The sequence below is a fragment of the Anopheles aquasalis genome, chromosome 3 (genome assembly GCF_943734665.1).
Source record: "Anopheles aquasalis chromosome 3, idAnoAquaMG_Q_19, whole genome shotgun sequence".
Taxonomy (NCBI): domain Eukaryota; kingdom Metazoa; phylum Arthropoda; class Insecta; order Diptera; family Culicidae; genus Anopheles; species Anopheles aquasalis.
The window spans coordinates 5,650,248-5,671,161 of NC_064878.1; the positions used below are offsets into that span (position 1 = coordinate 5,650,248).

Sequence of the window (20,914 nt, forward strand, 5' to 3'; positions counted from 1 at the left end):
AGCACCCAGAGCACCACAACCAGACCAAGGCGAAGTCAACGCGCCACTCTAGTGCCTATTTCGGGGTGATTTCGGAGCGATGGAAAAGACGCGGCACACCAGAAAGAAATGAGAAGCCGAAGAAGCCCAAAATGGCCACGCACGAAGGCAGTGAGGCGCGTCAGCCTCCACCGGCCCGGGATGAGACGGGCATAAGGGGTGGTTTGGGGTGTGAAAAATGAAAATAAAACCCCGAAAAACACACACCCGAGAGACACAATAAAAGTAAAGGCAGTAAAATAATAGAAGAGAGAGAGAGAGGGAGAGAAAAAATGGTGGAAAACGAAGGGGTTGGAAGTGGAGTTTGTGGATTGAATTGAAATCCAATTGTTAGAGCCAAGATCCCCCCCCCCCCCTCCCGCACCACACTCCAACGTCTTTTGGGCTGCAAGTAAGACAGCGAAAGCAGTGAAGAAAAGGAAAACGGAAAAAACGACGATCAGCACAGCGTACGGGCGCACGGGTGGTGGCTTTTCCACCGAGATGGTTTGAAGAAAGTTGATCGACTTGCAACGAGCCGGTGCTCCTTCCGCTGATACTACTGCCGCCGCCGCCTTTATTATGGCAGTAGGTAAAAGCCTTCGCTCAAGTTTTCCATTTGACGACTTGGAAAACTCCGCTGACCGCAAACACGTGCGCGTGCATCGAAAAGGAAAAGCCAAAACAGCGGCTGAGACGGGATGGGGGCTAGTGGGAGGCAGTTTTGCTTTCGGTTGCTGGCTGGCTGGTGTGCCATGAAAATGTGCTAATAAACTTAATGAAAATGAAAATCCATTCCATTGAATCGGCAGGCAGGCATTGTGGCAGTTGTAAATGGCGGAGTAATTAACGGGGAAGTGATCGATGAATGGAATGCTGCTGCTGCTGCTGCTGGTGGTGGATGAGATCGTGATCGTGATACCGGGCGGTCTTGCGGGCGTAAATGTTTCGATTTCTTTGCCATTTTTGCTCGAAACATTTACTCGCTTGTTTTGGAAAATAAAAGCGAAAGCCACCGGTGTTAGTGGGCCGTGGGCACCGAACATTTCACACTAATTGGAGTCGCCGTTTGGATTAATTCAATTTTTCGCTTCAATCGATCTTTGCGACTCTTCGGTGCACTTAGCGGCCATTTGCTGTCGTTTGCGGTCGTTTGAAGTCGGTAATTTGTGTCTTGCAATGAGGTGACGATCACCGGCAGTATCGAGACTTTCGTTTTTCGTCCGGAGAGTTAGTGGAGTGGACGTTCCTATCGGAGCGCGATGATGCATCTGATACATTGTCTGCCGGAGGTACAAAAACCGGGCGACACTTGCGCACGGTTCCGAAAAACTGGTCCTGGGAGGTGCCGGGAGCTGGAGACACAGTGAAAGTGATTGCAAGGCATTGCCATCGAACCAGCCAGCCAGCATCTCATGCGAACCATCCGTCACCTGACGTCGCCCGGAAGAGGATCACGCCCGAATTTCCCATCGCGTTTGACACGATTTAACCCAACGAATGAGCGGAGCCCCAAAATAGGCCTCCTTCTCTCGTTTCTCCATACAAACCGCACCGTAGGCCAATGACTTTGCATCCACCACACCACGGGGAGGGCACCCGAGATGGAGAAGAGGTCAATGGCATCGTTTCAGCATAAGATATGGTGGTGGTGCTGCTGCTGCGGATCCGTCTCGATGGTGGCCCGGGGTGAAAAGCCCTTTCTCGAAGCCCTCGCCCGTGCTAACGGCGTGAGAGTGTTGGAGGTTGTGTGTTTATGTGGTTGTGTTTATGGAAAGTAGCCGATCTTCTCATTTGCTAGACAAAATGGCTTAATTTACTGCAGAGGAATGGGGCGAGCGAGAGTGGTGAACGACTTTAAACGTCCTTTTGGTGGCAAATAATAGTAAATACTTCAAATGGTAATTGGAATGTGTCTTGAATCGCTAATATCATTTAATATTCAATCACAATCCTAATATTTGTATAAAAATGAAATATTAGGATCTGTCTGAAGTATCTGAGTACTTCATTCAATTATTCTCTCAATTGGATTCTACTGTCAAAAAGGATGTAATTACTTACATTTCTGGCATCAATACCGGGGCTTCATTTTGATTTGGGCCTACCATATCCTCTCTATCCACCAGAAATAACTAATAAGAAGACATTACGGACTGGGTTGTCGTCTGCCATTCTCATGACATGACATTGAGATCTTCATACAACGCGCATAGCTCGGCGTTTTCTTCATGGTCCATCTTCACATTCAAAAATACTTCTTAGAATCCTTTCGATCGCGGATACGAGGGCTTCGTCCATCCAGGACAGTCTCCAAGTAGTAGAGGCGAATCAGAGCGCCTTAACACGCACCCTAGCGCGAATCTCTTGGATTATATTCGCACTTTTTGTCACCTAATAGGTCATAAAGGTTTTATACTCATTAATCCGATATTGTGAATCATTTTTAGAAGAAATACAAAAAATGCAGAAGCAACAATACCTAATACTTCAAAAGTCAAATCATCTAAAGGACTTGATCTACTCTGTAATCGTATTTAGTTAGCCTATCAAATACTATTTTAAGAAAATGAGTGGTTACAACAAAAAGAATTCCTAACGACAGTCTCTGACCTTTTAGTGCATCTTCTGTGCCGCTTCAGGTGATTGACTGCAGGTTAAACTCGGATGCACCAGTGATCTAGAGCGCAGCTAACCTCCTCCCTGTCTGTCACCAGCAGAGCAGATGTCACAGGGCAAGTCATTAGAATAAAAACATAAGAACACCGACTTCTAACTTCATTTAAGACCTCATCTTTGTAATTTGATCATTAAATCGATCATCGACATTAAACAGCGTGCCGACAGCGGGAGCTGTAACATCTACCACGTTACACATGCTACTCACGATCATGTTTTCCACGGCTGCACGTGGTTTGCACTGGCGATAGTGCAGTGATGCATGGCCGATCATTGCACGCATACCGCGCTGGTGACACACAACGGCGAAAGCGAAGTGATCGCGTGAGGGTGAGGGAAAAAGAGGAATGCTCTCTCGTGTCGTTGGCCGGAAAGCAGCATAGAGGCGGGGGTTAAAATAAGAGAGAATGGAGAGAATGTAAAAACCCGCATCAAGTGACCGACCGAAGCGAGAACACTAGATGGGCGAGAAAGGGAGGGGGGGCAGCTCCATCCTTCCCTGTTCCCTTTCCGTGTCTGACTCACTCACTCACTTGCCTCCCCGAAGAAACTATTAAAAGGTCTCCGCACCCGCAACGTGCGCCACCACCCACCGCACCCGCACCCACGAGGGTTGCTTAATTTTTCCCCCTGGAAACGGAAAATTGGAACTCAAACCCGGCACCTCGCCCCGAGAAACGGTAGAGAGAGAGAGAGAGACAGGAGAACTCCTTCCATCGCTTTCCATGGCGAACGAAAATGAAAAGAAGAAGGAAAAGCGAACCCAAAGAAAAGCGACGGTGCATGGGAGGGGGTGTGGAAATCTCACTCACTAAACTGAAGTAGTGAGAGTGAGAGCGGGAGAAAGCGAGAAAGCAGCAGGCGCTCACTCCTCGCATGCTCGCGCGCTAGCGAGGGCTATGACCTTGGTTTCCTTTTGAGCGCTCCTCCTTTTGATTATATGCACGCTCCCACCCACCAACCAAGTCCAGGGGGTGGTGGTAAGAGAGGGTTTCGTAAATACACGATTCGTATGCGGGTCGAATGGGTTCTCGGGGCCAAAAGGAAATGTGGTTTGTTTGATTTTCCTTACTTTCCTTTCCCTATGTGTGTGTTTCCTTCGAATGATTCTAGGCGAAGCAAAATGTCAAGGCCTCCTGCTGCTGCTGCTGCTGCTGTTCTTGGCGTTTCACATACTTTTTTTCAGAATTGAAGCAGCGGATCCTAGTGTGCACCGAGAACGCCGTCTCCTCATCAGCCTGCAGTCTCCGGGTGCATTTGTGTTTGTGAAACGGGTGACAGAATTTCAGTCGCTTCCTCGTTTGCACTACTGACCTCCCTCTGCTACTGCAGCGCCTCGTTCGCGAAATGAAAGCACACAACAGCAACAACAGCGCGCGCCACACGCAACCAAAATAAATGACTCAAAAGGAAAATTGAAAGAGCTACACAAATGGCACCAAAGACGACCACGAAGACGACAACATCTCGGTCGCAAAAGCATGGCGGAAAGATCGGCATTAAAAACAAACATATCAAGAACGAACAATATACGCACGCATTTATTGTTTGTTTGGTTATGTGCGCGTTCTGCCCGGCACCGTTGTGTGAGTGCGTGTCCCACTCGTCGGGCGGTGAGATGTGGGTTACCAGCAACGAGTCACTCATTCGTCCCCGTTCGCGACGACGACGCGAGGAGGAGGAAGAGCGAGCGCGCACACACGCGCGCGCGAGTCAATGACCGACTAACCTTGAATTTATATAAAAACGGGCGACCGTGCGCTCTCTCGCTCTTGCCACCGCTCTCTCTCATAGTCTCTCTTTCTCGCTCTGGCTCGCTCGCTTACAAATTCGCGAGAAGGTTTCCACGCGGAAGGAAGATCGCAGCGCCAGCGCCGTTTTGGGGTGGTCGTGGTGGTGGTGCTCAACCTCGAACGATGCTTTTCTGGGAGGTGGAAGGGGGGGTTGGCGAATTTTGTTTTGGACACCACAAAGCTAGATGCGTGTGTGCGTGTTTTTTTTTTGCTGTAAGTGGACCAGAATGGGCCCAGAAAGAATTCGAGAACACGGGCCTGATGGAGGCGCCGCTGCTGCCGTTCTTCTTTTGTGATCATTCGCATTCGCATGTTTATGGTGTGTTTATGTGTGTTTTCGGAGATGGTAAAAAGGGAAAAGGGAACTAATCGACTACATAAGCGAAGGGAGAGCCGTGAAAACTGGCAGAACATAAAAATTATGTAAGCATATTGATGAGACAACAACAACAAACCTATTTCCACCTTAGACTCAGCACTCTCGGATCCACAGCAAAGCAGGGAAATAGGTCACACGGGAATAGCGATTTTAGTGCTTTTAAAATGCACATTAAACACAAAGTGTCAGTTTCCAGCTTGCGTGTGTGCTGACCAGGAACAGTGAAACACCTCAGCACGCCAGTTATCAATAAAACTCAACGTTAATGGTGCATGTCGGCCACACACGATCAGGACGACGACTCATTGGGTCAAAGTAAATCAATAAAATTACTCGCTATCATCAGCTCCATCATCACCATCATTAGGGTCTAAAAGTCGAAAAACGGCTTTCAGTTTCAGCGCTGGCAGGATTACTGGCCTCTGGCACGGTCAACCAGGCGTCATTGAATCGAGCATGAACCTCCTCCCTCCTTCTTCTCTCGGCTTAAAGGAACTCCACACGATTCCGGTTCAACCATGAACCTCAAAATCAAATCAAAACCGCGGCCGCCACCACCACAAACCACTAGCGAGCGAGCTCGCGGATGGACCCGCGAAAACCCCCTTCGTTTACGTCCGTTGACATTTGGTGGAGTGTGTTTGGCGTTCGTTGGCCGCGAGGTCGCACTCGTTGCCTTCTACTTGCTGCCAGCCCGCCAGCCAGCCAGCGGGAGACGGCGGCCATGACAGTGACTTTTTGTTGTCGTTGTTCAATGTTCCCACACCATGAGACTCCGCGAGACCCCTCCACCTCCTCTTATCATCTCTCGCACGGTGCTCGCAGGTGTCTCCGTCGCTTTTTTCCGTTTCTTGTGCGCCATCCGCGGACGACACTCGTTCACTGCGTCTTCGCTCGCCATGGCTCCGTTCCAACTGGGTGGTGATCATGACGATGATGATGATGATGATGGTTGTGGTTGGAGGATACCGTTCCTTTTGACTGTGCCGCTGCTGTGAATACTCGTTCGTTCGTTCGTTCGTTCGTTCGTTCGCTCGCATGGAACGCGGTACGACGATGGCCTCCTCCGGGCCTGCCGTGAACGGCCATGAACGTGACCGTTGACGGTGCTTGATCTCCAGCACAACGAGCGAACGAGCGAACGAACGAGCGAAGCACCCCACCGCAACCACCCTCTCTCGCTTTGCCAACCCTTTTTTTTCGTGTGATGGCGATGGCGATGACGATGATGGGGCGTAATTACTCCGCATTCGAACGGACCACACCACAAATGATGGTTTGTGGTGGTTGTGAACACGATCCACCCGGTGGCGGCCATGGTGGTGGTGGAGAAGGAGAGCTTGATACACTGGCACCGTTCTCGGTTCTTGGTCCGGAATCAGTTCAGTCACTGCTCGTTGCAAAATAAAAAAAAAACTCGTTCTCGCGGTCACCGTTTCAGTGGTGCGAGTGGCGCAAGAGAGGCGAGAATACTTTTGGCACACAAACCCCCCACAGACACAGACAAACAGCATGATGGCCATGATCTTGTAATGGGTTTTTCGCATTGAACTTGGCGTGCTCTCGAAGTGTCCTGAGAAAAGTTTGGCGAAAAGGCCTCAGTCTCCTCAAATTGGAAAGGGAAACAATCATCTGCTGCGACGAGTGCAGTGCCGGTGCAGTGCCGGTGCAGGAGCAGATGGCGTCCATGAGAGTGAGGCTAATGATGACGATGGTTCCCCTTCCTCGTATGTCGATGACATTCAAGCGAGGTTCAAGGCATTGCAATATGTCGGCACTTGATAGCGATAGTGGAGTTATTCGAGGTGGCTTCATTCATGAATAGTTGCAGAATGACGTGAGTGTGTTGTTATGAAAGCCAGCATCGAGGAAGAAGAAAATATTTTAGAAGGAATAAAATATTGAAAACACAATGAAATGAAACACAATGAAATAAACAGATAAACAAAATGAAATGAATTCAATATAGAAAGTGTTCATAAAGCCGAAAAGAAAGAGTAAGTACACGATGAAATAAGGAAAAATTGAAGAACTTATAAAAGAAACAACGAAAAGAGAATAATAATCCACAGCAAATGACAAAACCACACCGAATGAATCGCCTTTGCTGTTAGGAATTCCCTCCAAGACCCCGAGTGGGAGTTGTTTTAGAAACCTGAGCCACGTTGTCGCCCTTCCCTCTGCTATCAATCAATCAAGTGGCGGTGAACCGCGACGCATGTGGGAACGACGTAGAACTTATTCGCAGACCGCACCGCAACAACAACAACGGTGACGACGCCAAGACTTTGCGAACAGACGCGACACGAACAGCATAAAGAACATTGATTGTTCTTTGGCTCGAGTACGGGGCATCATCATTCCACGCAGAACGCCTCGCAGAATGTGGCCCGCGTGGCCCGGCGACTGGGTTGGTGGTGAGTGAGTTCATTTAAATATTAATTTCATTTTTAGCGATCATTCCCGCTCTCGTGCGCCCCAAACCGATTAGCGCTCCTGTTGATCCGCTCCAGGCCACGAGGGGCCATCATAGACCAGACCCAGACCTCGAACTTTGCTTAGAAATAAGCGCTAGATCGTAGAGCCACAAGAAGCGAACCGCGGTGAGGTGGGACCAAAGACGCGCTTCGCATAAAGCCATCGCGGTGTGACCTTCCGCGCGTTTATTGATCTTTCCAAGCAGTCGACTCGACCGCTCCGGGGGCTGCCTTCGTGCTGGTTGTGATGGTTGTCTTGACTCATGGCTTTTGCTGGCCATTGTCCCCGGTCCAACTTCCTGCCCCTCGCAAGCAGACTGCCGCTCCATTGCGTCTTCGCCACAGAGCTGCTGCTGCTGGTGGAGCTGCTCTCAGATCACAGGATTCCAACGCGGAGTATTCGTGGTGCGTGGTAGTGTGCTTGTGTGCGTTGAGTGCGCACGCAATTATTATTCAATCGATAGAGACTCAACGTATGTTTGCTCGCGCTGTTAGCATAGTGTGCTAGAAGAAGGGGACGGCGGAAGGTGACCGGTAGTGGGTTAACCACCCACAAATACCCCCTCCCCAAAAAAAACGTTGCCTTCGAACCCATTTGTGGAATCTCTTATCTTATCCAGGCAACCTTCACCGGTGCGATTCGACCGACAACAGTCGATGCGGATGGAATCGCAGGCCAGGGGATAGTGAGCAGAAACCAAGGGTCGTTCGTTATGCGAAATGAGACACAAACGTGTTCACACCTCTCGCGCTCTCGTGAGCATAAACCAGCAGAACTGAACTGTTTGAACTGGCGAACGATGACTTTGTTCCATATCGCGGTATTTGTCACAACAGCAACAGCAACTTCCGTCATCCCGGGGGCCTTGATGGCCTTGAACGTAGAACACGCTCGTTATGATTAGACGGGGCCAAATAGATCAAGCTGCCAAGGAGCGACAGAGAGAGAGAGACAGGGATCCCGGAAGAGAGCGCGTCGCACGCAACATCGACCATGATTTCATGATGGGCACGCGCAATCGCATAGCATCAGCATCAGGCGGGGTATTGAGTTGAGTTGAGTGAGTGAGCGTGTGGTTCGATGCTGGTGATGATGATGATGCTGCTGCTGCCTGCTTGTCTGTCTGTCTCTCACACCCGCAACCCCCGGCGGGCGGGCGCGCTGGTTCGGTGTGCTCCAGTGCCACACATTTTTCGCGCTGCAATCGCTCAACAGCGAACGGGCCAGGCAAAAAAAAAAGGCTGTGTAAATATACAATTTGAGCAGCAGCAGGAGCAGGACCAGCACTCATCTCAAACTAGGAGGAACGGGTGTGGGAGGCAGGGACTTGACCTTGAACAGCAACTGCTCCCGCCGCGCTAGCTCGCTCAGGGAGGATTAAATTTAGATATTTGTGCGAATTTTTGTGCCCCACTCGAGAGAGAGAGAGAGAGCACAAAGATCGGCGAGGTGCGGTGAAGGCAGTGGAGGGTATTACGCCTTTATGTCCGACCGACCGACCGACCGACCGACCCGATCCCGTGAGTCTTCCGCCCCGGGCCGAGTCAAGGACGATTTCATCATCGCATATTTACGTAGGTAGCGCGGTAACAGTTGGTGTACAGCTAACGATGTGTCATGTGGGATTTTTGCAGGGGGGAAAACCTATGGCAAATGCAAACATTATAAGTGATATTAGCTTCCATTGTCCTTCCGAAATTTTCACAAGCAATTATAAGCATCGAATGAATTAACTTTTTACCGTTAAAATATGAAACAGTGTAGAAAAAAGGTATAAAATGGACGAAATAAATAAGTAAAGCCATTGCCAAACAGTAGTTGAGCAATATAAAACGAGAAATGTGTAAAACATGCTCTAGAGTAGAATAAACAATACATTAGAATGTTTACAAGTAATCAATAAAGAGGATAACAAAGTGAGTAATGCGTGTCAATCAACTAGCGTGCTTCCCTCAATGCCATTCCTTCAGCAGCTCCTGAAAGAGTCCTCCTCCTGTGAACGGTTCATAAACCGTCCTCGCCAAGGACTCGAGTGCACAGAGCTAAAGAGCAACGCCTGTACGTCAAGGTCTACCCCCTACACCCACCCCCAAGCCCCAGCGTGGCGTCTAATCGAGTTGTATCGAGTGGCAACTAGAACGCTGCTGGCGACGGTGACGATGTGCGATGACGATGAATGGTTTGCCGTACTCATTAGCACCGTTTGCTATCGCGATCACGCAAAGCTGTTCGATGGTGGTGGGAGGGGGGTGAGGAGGATGAAAAAAACATGCGACGCAATGTACCATTTCAAGGGCATCGGTGCGAGCACACGGACACATCTGGCAATGGCGAGGGAGGGAATGATTTTGGTAACGGCCTTGGCATGTACGCCACATTAGCGGCATGTGAGCGGTAGTCGTGGTGCTGGTGGTGCTAGTGGTGGTGGTGATTGTGTGTGGAGACTGTGCTGATAAGCTGTCGATGGCCCCCCCCCAGGGGAGGGGAGCAGATGGAACGGTCCAGCAGGACGGGAAGGACGGACGGTCGCTGATAACCGTCGTGTCAACGACCGAGATAAAGTGCTGAACTTTCTCAAGGACTAAGCGCCGCACCACCACCGGGCACTCGCCTCTCATCCTCCTTCACCTTCTCCGTAGTAGCAGACACACCACATGCGCACGCATCGTTCGTTCGAGATGTTGATGTACTCCTTCTCCTGCCCCTCCTCTTCCTTCTGTTCAGTGCGGCTGTGATAAGACTATCGCTCCCTCTCGCTTTCTGCTCGCCAGCAACTGCATTGGAGTACAACACCGTGGCGTGGCAGTGGAGACTCGGTCACTGGGTGTGTTTGCTTGTCAACGCGACGCAGATGATGCACAACAGGGCGAGTTTCTTATTATTATTTTTCATCCAACAGCGTTTTTCTTGCAGCGCCACCCGCATCACAATTGTTTGATCAAAATCTCGTCGCTCTGTTTCTTCTATTTTTATCTGGGCGCTATTTTTTTTTTAGCAGTAAATTGTGTAACCTGAGTGCTGATAGCGATGCGTTTTGAGCCCTCCTCCAAAAAAGGCTCGTTGCAATCACCAGGGAGAGCAATGTCGCACGAAGTCTTATCAGCTGGCAGAACGGGTGGGAGAGTAAAAGTGCAAATGCAAGGCATTCATTTGCTCGCGGATGCGCGAATCTGATGTAAGGACTGCCTGCAGCAGCAGCAGCAGCTGATTGTGCCTTTTCTAGGTCGAAATGAGAGCAACACGATTCCGAAGCTTCATGGTTCAAAGTTTAACATGAGTTAGTCTGCATTCGACATTGAATTATTGAATTGAATTTGACAGTCATCATTTTTTAAAGAGTTGAAAGATCGCTCATCGTAACTGTTGTAACAAATGGATTTGGAGCGCGTAAATTTCTCTTAACAATTAAACATCTTAATTGTAACGTTTTTGTTGAATGTTCGTGACATATTTACCAAACGAAAATGTTTAAATGTGTGACTAGAGATAATACATCATCAATTATAAATAATAAGGATGATAAAGTCGCTTTTTAATGATCAAAACGTTCATTCAGGAGACTAAGCTCTAGCGGGGCTTATCTTTACTTTCCTTTTTTGTTTAATTTTTTAGTAAATTTTACCTGATTAAAAACGTTTTAAAAGAAGCTTATCAAAATCTATTCAACAAGCAGCTCCATAAATAATTCAATAAACTATCACCAAAATCATTTTGATATAGATCCAAACCAAATGGAATTAATAGCTAGCGATTGCTGGCTACTGACTAGTTTACTTTTCACATCGCAAAAGCCCCAGTGCTCTGCCCTGACGAGCCACCATCAGTCACAAGACTGCCACCTATCATGTAATCGTTGTTTTCCATTCAAAACATAAATAAACCATAAAACCTGCATTTTATTGATTTAGCGTCCACTTCCACCTTCCACACACAAAAAAAAAAAAAACACCTAATCGCATCGCATCTTAATAGACAGTGGCCAGCTTTCGATTTCGCTCAGCTCCGCGGCCAGCCGGTGCATTGCTGGCCGGTGCCGAACCCGGGAGGGGTCAAATCCCTGGCCAAGAAAGTTGACCGCCCGGAGGAATCGGTTGAGAAAACTAAGGCGCGCACCCCGGCCAACCGACCGACCGGCCGACCGAAAAGTGCACTTTCGAACCGACAACCACCAATGGATTGACCTCACCACACCAGAGGGGTGATCGCCCGTACGCCGAAGGAGGGCCCAGGGAAGGGAAGGAAAAGAAATTTAAAGCCACACCAAACCAGTGGCACAACATTAAAAGATATGCTTTAAAGATCTCGCCCTCCCCCTTGTGCAGTGCAGTGAAAGAAGTCGCTGGATGGTGTGCGCGGTCATGGCCTCTTCTCTCGCGAAAGTCACCGACGGCGACGGCTGTGACGGCTGCGACGACGATGCCGGCAACGACGATCAGAAGAAAGTGCGAAAGCAGAGCGCCCGAAGAAAGGCAGGCCCCTCCGGCGGCAGAAACACTTTCGCTTCGCCTCTCTCGGTTGAAAGTGAACGCTTATGCTGTCGCGCGCCCGCCTCGAGGAGGGTGAAACGCTGAACTGAGACATAAAAAATGCATTTTTCCAGCTGACACAGACACGCTCCGGCGTGTCAGGCGTGTTCGGAAAGAGGGGAAAGTTTTCATCTTTTTTGACTGTTTTTCGTTTTGGGCGCCGGTGGTGCCGGGCTGTGCAATCATAAACTCTGCGAAATGAGATACAACTAATCGCATAAATAACAAAAAAAGCAACCGATCCATGAGCTTTTAGAGAGGGGGGGGCCGTACCAAAAACGAGGTATCCGGTAGCTGATTGATGGATGAATTCACGATCTTCAGCCAAAGGAGCAAGAGTAAACGGGGAAAAAACGGATCAATGATCGCGATTGAGATGCCATTTTAGGAGAGCGAGCGTCTAATGCTGGCCGGTGCTGGCGCCTTTTCCGATTGCGAAACGTTTTTTCGCTGATAAAGTTGTCCGTATGGATAATAAAGATTACCAGGAAGCGGTTTTCGGATTCGCAATATTATCCTCAACACGATGCATCCAGTTTTTCAACTCAAACATTGAAAACAAAACAGAAAAATTAGGAAACTTTTGCATCGAAAAACCATTAAATTCGGACACCTGGAGTCCTACGCTGTGCTCGTTTCGTGACTTGCCACACCTTTAGCGATAACCAGAAAGCAGCAGAATTCGGTTTCGGTTCCGAAATACCATTGCGTCAGTCCGATCATCATTAGCTCACGCTCTCCAAAACTCGAAGAACTTCGTACAGCGTCCGAATGCCAAAAATTGTGAAACGTGTTCTTGACCAGCCCACCACCAACAGCAGCAGCTGCTGCCAGCTGCTAGCCAAGAACAAGAACTTCCAATTCGAACTCCACCACACACACCAAAAAGGTTCCCGCAAAAAAAAACCAGTTCGGACGGTGCACGGTTTCTTGATCGCAGAAAGAACGCACGATTCTGAGTTGATACTGAAGAGCCTGAAGAGCGGTTCTGCTACGCGCTGCCGTGGCCCATATAAGGTCCCGTGCGATCGCGAGAGGTGGTTTGAATGGGAGCTTATTGGGGTAGAACTTGAATTGGGGAGCTTCGAGGCTTCAAGATGCTAATCAACGATCGCCTACGATGGACGACATTTGGGGCGAGATTTTAATCTGGAACTCGTTCTCGACTGTCGCTCACCGTGGTGACGTGGTGAAGACGTGGTGAAGACGTGGTGTTCTTGTCCCACGGGTTTGGAATCTATTCCACGACCAAAACCACTAGCACACCGTCAGTATGGCATGAAGGATCATCACCATCCGGCTTGAGCATGATGATCATTGGAGGTCTAGACTTGAGGCTCAATAATACCAAAGTCACGAACCAACAAGACATCACTACGATCGCGATCACGGCTGCTCCCCATTTGCAGCTGGAACGTGAATGCAAAAAAACAACCGCAAACCAAATCCAATCTCCACCCGGCCCCCCTCCGCTTGAACCACTTCCCTTTAACGATCGTGCGGAACGATCGGATCGGTCGTAAACCCATCCAACATCTCCAATTCTAAAAGCGATAACGAAGGAAAGCAATAAAAGGAGAATGCAACCAGACATCGTTCGGGGCACGGAGATGATGTAGGGATGCAGTTTATAGCCGGCACCGCCGCGTCGAACACCGTTGGCCGCTGATGCATCAGCATCATTGGTTGTTCATGAACTCTCTCGCGTGTTGCGGTGAAGATCGCGACGATGACCGCTCGTTCGCTCCCGGTTCGTTGACTCATCTTGCATCTTGTCTGCACGCGGTGCATGAGCATGCGAGTGCGGACTGCAGCTGCCGCGTTTATGTTGCTCCAGCGTAGATCGTGATTCTACGGACGCGTGTTTTATTATCCGCTGTGGTTCTGTTCTCTCTTCTCTTCTGTTTACGTTTTTATTGCTTTAACGTGTTGCTGTTTTCGTTGCTTTCGAAGAGCAAAGTTAAGGTTTTATAGCTAACGCGGTTTTTTTCCTTCGTTTATCTCGTTCTGCTTTTTGTTGTTAGCCACTCTTATTGTCCGCTTTTCCGCATGGAAAGGAATTTTTGCAAAGTATTATACTGAATATTTTTGTTTTCAAAGTGTTTCCAAACGTTATTCATTATATTACAATTATTTCTTAAATTGTTCTTCACTTGCTAACTCTATTATATTCTTTTAGCGATAGGTAATGTGTTTCTAAAACCATTAACCACGATGCCAGTTGGAAACAACTTACAGTTGAGAGCAACACGGTACCGATCCGACTTACAGCGGACTAAAACCTCTCTCGCAGCACCGTCATTCCCCATAAATGGACCATGGAAAATGTAAAACCATGTCGCCGGCACGGGTCTGCTGCAAAAATTATGTCAATTAAACGGACGATTTATTCCTCCTTAAAAGTGTATCACTTTCACTCGGCAGTAATCGCGGGTGTGCCGAGCCGGGGTTTGGGAAGGGCAACTGCAGCCCATGCTCGAAGTCACGCCAATCCGGACTGGCACTGGGCTTGGGTGCGCTTGGCCTATTTACTTTGTTTCAATTTTCATGCTTCGCCCACCGATGCACGAAGGTGGACGATTGGCGGTTGAAACCATGCGGTGCACTTTCCATGCCAGCCCAGCGAAAGGGCTTCCCTCCGGTGGATGTGCGCTGCGGCCATTGAATTCCTTTCGCCACCCACCACCACACCACGGCGCAAAGTGCATCGGAATGGTTGGTTGGTTGGTTGGTATCGCGACGCTTTGGTTTCGGTTTTTACTTTCCCCAAAGCTGGCTCTGGGTCGTTGGTCTCCTCGATCGCGATCCCTCTCTCGATCTGCCAGAGAGACAGAGAGACAGAAAGAGAGAGAGAGGAAGAGAGGGAGAGATAGTGAGGCTGTGGAATTCGAAAAGTTCGTTGCCCAGCTCAGCCCAGAAACACATTTCCCTTCAACTAAACCCCATCCACCTCTCGCCTTAAAAGCTGCTCTTTCACGTGTGGAGCAATATTTCCCCCTCAAAAAAACCATCCATTTCCCGCCGCTTTTCGTGAAGATCGCAGGCAGTGTTGGTGGGAGGAAATGATCAACGAAACCCCCTGCACCGCCATTGCTATAAAGTTAATAGTTCAAACACTCATCCGGTCAACGACTGGCAGCGTGAAGTGAACTGTCGTGCGGATCACCACACCACCACGGTGGGGCTCAGGCGCTTTGCTATTCCCACTGGCCCACTGGCACTTCCACTGGCGTCCCCATGCAGCGTGTGAGGAGAAAGGGGTGGAAACCGAGATTGAAGATATGGAGGCAGTGGCAGCGGTGCCTGTGTGCTCCTTGCGAAAGAAGGAGCAAAGAAGGAAACTTCCGAAAGCTCGCCCCAAGATGGGGATGATCGGTTGCGTTGGATGAGCTGTTGGAATTTCTCTCTATCTCTCTGTCTTCGCTTTTGTGCTCTCTGTCGATTGCCGGTTCATCGAACTTTTTGCTCGCCCCAAAGGCAACGCACCACAACAGGACGTTTGAAGATCAACCACTGCGAGACGTGCTCTGACGCATTCGAATTCGATCGGTCTCGACCATCTAGAGTCTAGAGTCTTGTTTGGTTGCTCTCTAGTAGCATTCTTGCGTCAGTGTCTTATTCGTTTGTGTGAGGAAATCATATAATAAAATATGTTTTAAGCAGTCGAATAGCTTAAGCAACAACTTCACTAGGAAAATTCGATAGTTCAGGGAAATATTATAAATGCTACTCAAAAGCAACTCACTCACACAAACCAGTCGTACTCCACTAAGCGAGTTTTGCATAGAACGAAACAAGTGATAATCCGATGGTGCAAGGTCTGGGCTATATGGAGGATGCATCAAAACATCTCAGCCAAGTTCTCCCAGTTTTTGTGGAGTCATCATCTTGCTTCAATTTTATCAATTGGTCGAGGTTTGATGAAAATTGTTGATACTTTTTTTTTAAGAAATCTTTGGAAATCGAGTTTTTAGGCAAAATGACAAAAAGCATCACTTTTTCAACTTCAAAAATCTGCCAAAAATCGAAAAATAGGAATATCAACAAAAACTCTCCGAAGCTACCTAGATAAACTTGTAGTCTTTCTAACGAATATCGATTTGTATAGTTCAGATGACCCATCATGTCGCTACGATGGACACCGTAAAAAGTAACTTTTCGACGACACGCCTAAGAAAATTTGATGCCACGGATTAATTTTTCAATGAATGTTGCTCAAAAAAATACCAAATATTCTTCAAAAGCTGTAGATTAGTATGCCATTTACTTAAAACATGAAAGTTGAATGGTTACGGCACAAAAAATCGTAAAAAATGAAAAGTCACTAATTTTACCCTCGCGGACCATTTCAATGGAAATGGCTACGCAAACGATTGAGTTTGGAACGTTTGGCGTTTATAACTAAAAGATATTGAATTATGGAGCTATATTTTAGTCTTAAATTAGTATTATAAACTATAAACACGTTGTTTTATTGTAATTTTGGCAGCGAAAATTTTGGTGCAGTGTAGAAACGGTTTAATGTCCCCCTCGCGGAAATTGCAGGAAATGATTACAAGTGAAAATCCTAGAGGACGCTAGTTGAACTCGAATGAGTCAACTCGATCGAGTTCGTCAGCTCGAAAAACATATCGCCGTCTCTCTCTCTCTCGCTCTTACCTCTCTTTCTCACCACGATCGATTTGGAACTCACGAATGGCGGAAAATGGTGAGCGCACTTGTTGGAGCATTTCCACCGTGAAAAGCCGAAAAGCTGGCCACCCAACCCAGCTCGGGCTCGGGCGAATGCATAAATCATCGAACACGAACCACGGCGATGGGTCGCCTGCTGCGGACAAAACGGCAAACACCCGACGATGCGGACGGCATTGGCCTTGGTTACGGGTGAAGGTGAACCCAAACGGAGCATTCCGGCCAGATTACCAGCAGCACGAACCCAACGGGTTGGGCTCGGGTTCGAGTCGGAAGGTCAAGCCGCATGCCGGGAAGGAGCAGCCCAAGGCACACAAGGACACCGACCAGAAATGTCGATCTGATAATCCACGGTGTACTCTCCGTGGAAGGTGCTGGGGTGTGTTGGGATTAGCGTTCGCCAAAAACGGTAAAACAACCGAAAAGGCAGAGTGTTCTGTTTGTTGCACCACCTCGCACACTCGCCTAAAGGTCAAACAAACAGGGCGAGGCATCACGTGCAGAGAGAAAGAGAGCCCCCCTTCTGGAGTGTGAGCTGGCTGAAGGCCCTAGGGCTGCAAAGCCAAATATTATTATTTTGGAGACCGCGGGTTGACCCCCGATCGCGTGTAAGTTCAAAAACACCCGACGACACCGACCGGCATCGGTGACCGGCTGGACTATGCGCAGTTCTATCCTTCCAAACCTGTCCTGCAATCCTACTTACAAACCATTTCACGCTGGCGCTTCTGGTGCTGCTTCGTTCGTTGGTCACGAACTCGAGCAACGGTTCTCCTCGCACCTCACCGTACGCCATAAACAAATGTGCCAAGCGGATCAACAACATTAACGGAGTGGCCAGTGCTCGCCGAAGGGGTCATTGGCGACGCAGCCCAACTATTGTCACCTTGGCAATCACCCGAGGTCACGCGTCAAGTGTCAAATGTTGACCTGATGTCAAAGGTTGATGGTTAAACATGCGACGGAAAGAGTTTACTCGTGTTCCGTCCTACTGGGGATCCTAGTGGGACGTTCCAATAAAACTTCATCTCCGAGTAGTTTCCTTGGAATAGGTGCTGCGTAATCGTAACGCTTTTTAGGGAAGTGAGAGCTTGAGTTGAGTAGGATCCAAGTTTAATTAGTTGCCAATAGTTTACAAAATGATTCATTCGGGCTTTTTGGTTCCAATAATCATTTGTATGATGAGTTGCAAGCATAACCAATTAAAGGCTAATATTTTAAAGTACTTTTCACACTTGAATTAACCAATTTTGAATGGTAAAACATATGGCCATCACATTTTCTCAATTTGCGATTTTTTTCAGTTTTAAGATTGTTTTCACAAAGGAACGCTTTTGAGTTTAGATGTTTATTGTTTGCGATGTCAACAGCACTGGTTTTCTACCACAAACCACCCTGTTGGCAAGAAGAAAATGCATCAAAAATATGATCTATATAGCATTCTGCTTTCCAATTTGTAAATGAACAACAAAACATTAAACAACAACAAATAAATCAAAAATTAACGAATTTATAGACATACTGACCCACTTCCACCTCTCAAGATACGCTTAGATTTTACGATTTTCCAATAAATGCGCCTCAAGTGACATTTCCTTAAATAGCAAATCGCAGAATACACATCCGCGATGAAGCGCCAAACACCTCTCCGAATATAGTCCATTCCATCCATCCATCCACTCCCATCGCTCCACGATTACAATTTCTCAATCGCCACGCAGCTGGCCGTCGTCGATGCGCATCCCACATCACATCGCAGGCGGCGCAGGTATTCTCAAAAAAAACGTTGCCAAAAACGATGACCAAAGAAGTCCCGTCCATCGAAGCAGCCGTGGATGTGCATGTGTCCTTCAAAACGGCTCCGAATTCTAGATGACCACAAGTCAACTGACAGACTGCCGGTTTTTGCTGCTCGTGAGCGCAAAATTTGGCAAAATATACTCGTTAGCGATGCGGCACTGCACGCTTCCGGGGATCAGCGGGATGACGACATCGTCTCATCGTCTTCACCTTCACGGTCGACGACACGTTTCAGGTGACTGTGTTCCGACACAAACACACTCGTGCTGGGTTTTTGAATATTTAATCAAGATCTAATCATCATCTCGGTGGTAGACGATCATATAAGGTGGATGGAAAAGATTGGACGTGATCGAGAGACCGAATTATTCAACCCCGAAATTATGATGGAGGCGCATGTTAGACAGATTAAAAAAATAATGATGTGCTATGATAAGCGCAGGACTCACCTAAATCGGGCATCGAACTAGACGGTTCCTCGTGACCACCGGCACCCACCGAGCCTCCTTTTGACAGTTTCAGTGGCGGTGGAGGTGGTGGTGGTTGCATGGATGTCTGTTGGTGATGCTGCTGCTGCTGCTGATGTCCTTTACTACTGGAGACGGTGGTCGAGCGATTGGGAGGTGGAGGAACAGGAGCAGATGCTGCTGCGGAATGCATTACCACTCCCGCGCCATTAGTTGCCACGACGATCACACGACCATTACTGCATTCGCGCTCGATTGCATCGCCTACTCCGTTGTGACTTTTGCGCTCCTGTTCGTCTTCTTCTTCTTCTGCTCCTGCAACTGCTGCATCCTCATCTTCACTGGCAGGAAGATGGTCACTGGCCGTGGCCGGAGCGGTCGTCATCACCTGCGCCGACTGTTGGTACACCATCCGGCCATCCCGGATCACCGATCGTACGACAACCGGTGCAGCTTGTCCTTGGGAAGGTTCTTGGTTTTTGGAGGTTTGAAGCTGTACCGATGGTTGCTCTGATCGATCCGTCGACTCAACATCATTCTCATCGAGCCGTAAAGCGGCCAATGGGGGCGGAGGTGGTGCTAGTGATGGTTGTGATGACGCTGGAGGTCCCGGGCGACCACCAGCCGCAGCGACAGCCGTCACGGATGCCGCAACCAGCGGCATCGAGATGGCCAACTTGAGTGTCTTCTTCGGATGCATCATCGAAGGTGTTTGGCGCAGTAAAGTTGGCGCCGGTTTTGGTTCGGTTATCCCCTTCAATTCTTCCTTGTCCACTGATTCCACCTCACCGTTCAACCGTTCCGTACCTTCTTCTCGCGAATAAACGATACACTGATTGCCACTCGCCGCCAGTTCCCGGGGTGGTGATCCGTCAGCACGATCCGTGTTTTCCGGATCCGGTTCCGGGAGCTGCGGTTCCTTTGGTTCCGGTTCCTCCTCACACTTTACCACCACACGGCGGCGAATACTCTCACTACCACCACGTCGCTCTGCGACAACCGGGATGCACTGCATATCACGATCAACCGGAACCACAATCCTTTGGCTGAGTAAAAGCTCTCCTGCAAACGACCTTGACCGTGAACTCAAACTTTCGGTGGACCTTTGTGTCCTTTTCGTGAAAACACTCGTTCAAACGGGGAGCCAGGGAACACAGGGCGAACAGCTGCCGGTTACGTTAATTCGTTTCGTTTCGATCACACTTTGCTCGCCAGGCTCACTTTGATCACCGTCACTCCGGGAGGCTGGCTCCCAAATCATGTAAATCAGGCACTAACACCAGGGGTTGGGGGCTGGGGCGAGTAAACAGGAGGAGTGTAATCAGCAGGCGACGACTAAAAGGCAAATCGTTGGAAGAGGCCACTCAGCTCACATAAACGCGGACACTAGCACACATCACGCACTCACTGGTGGTGACGCACTTCCTCTAAGCGCTCTCGGTCTGCTTCTTTGCGATGCGGAACAGGAACACGCCGACGTCGTCGACCTTGATGTCACTTCGATTGGGAATCCATTTTCCGAAATTTCTTGGAAACAACACTGCTGTTGATTCTATTGTTCTATCTTCCCCGCGTAGCTAGCTCACGGGTGTGTTGAGCTCAACTCAACATTCCCAGTGACATCGCGACCCCGGTGGCGAGCAGTTGTTTGTTGGCGGATTGTTGGCAGAAAACGGCGCCCACAGGATTGCCCAGAGGACCTTCCCAAGGATGATTGGCCTTTACACACATACACATGCACGTACACAGACACGTTCATAGACTACTGCTGTTGGACGCGGGAGCTCAAGCTCAAGGTCTAGTGACACATTTTCACGAGTTCACTTACACAGAGGAGCGCACGCTCTGGCACAAAACAGGAATACACAGCAATCGATACACACGACACAACTCCGGGCCCGGGGAGGAGGTAGGAGGTCGAGAGATCCACTACCACAGCCACACCACTTCTAGTACACTTCTCGAGGGCAATGTGTCAGGTGTTGCTGCTGCTGCTGCTGCAAACATTGTTGTCATTGTTGTTGCTCTGTTGCTGGCCCGCCAGAGAACGAGTCTTGGAACGACGAAGCATTGCTGGTGAAG

The 20,914-nt window shown here is 48.9% G+C and overlaps 1 protein-coding gene across 1 annotated transcript in view; it reads right to left on the bottom strand.

Annotated features, from left to right (window-relative positions):
* The window catches only part of LOC126576394 (ecdysone-induced protein 75B, isoforms C/D), an 87,555-nt gene that overhangs the window by 64,274 nt on the left and 2,367 nt on the right, over window positions 1–20,914 (bottom strand). Inside the window, exon 2 of the mRNA XM_050237652.1 lies at window positions 18,815–20,905. Within this exon, the coding sequence (XP_050093609.1) occupies window positions 18,815–19,847 (1,033 nt within the window). The 5' untranslated portion in view covers window positions 19,848–20,905. The remainder of the gene's footprint in view (window positions 1–18,814; window positions 20,906–20,914) is intronic.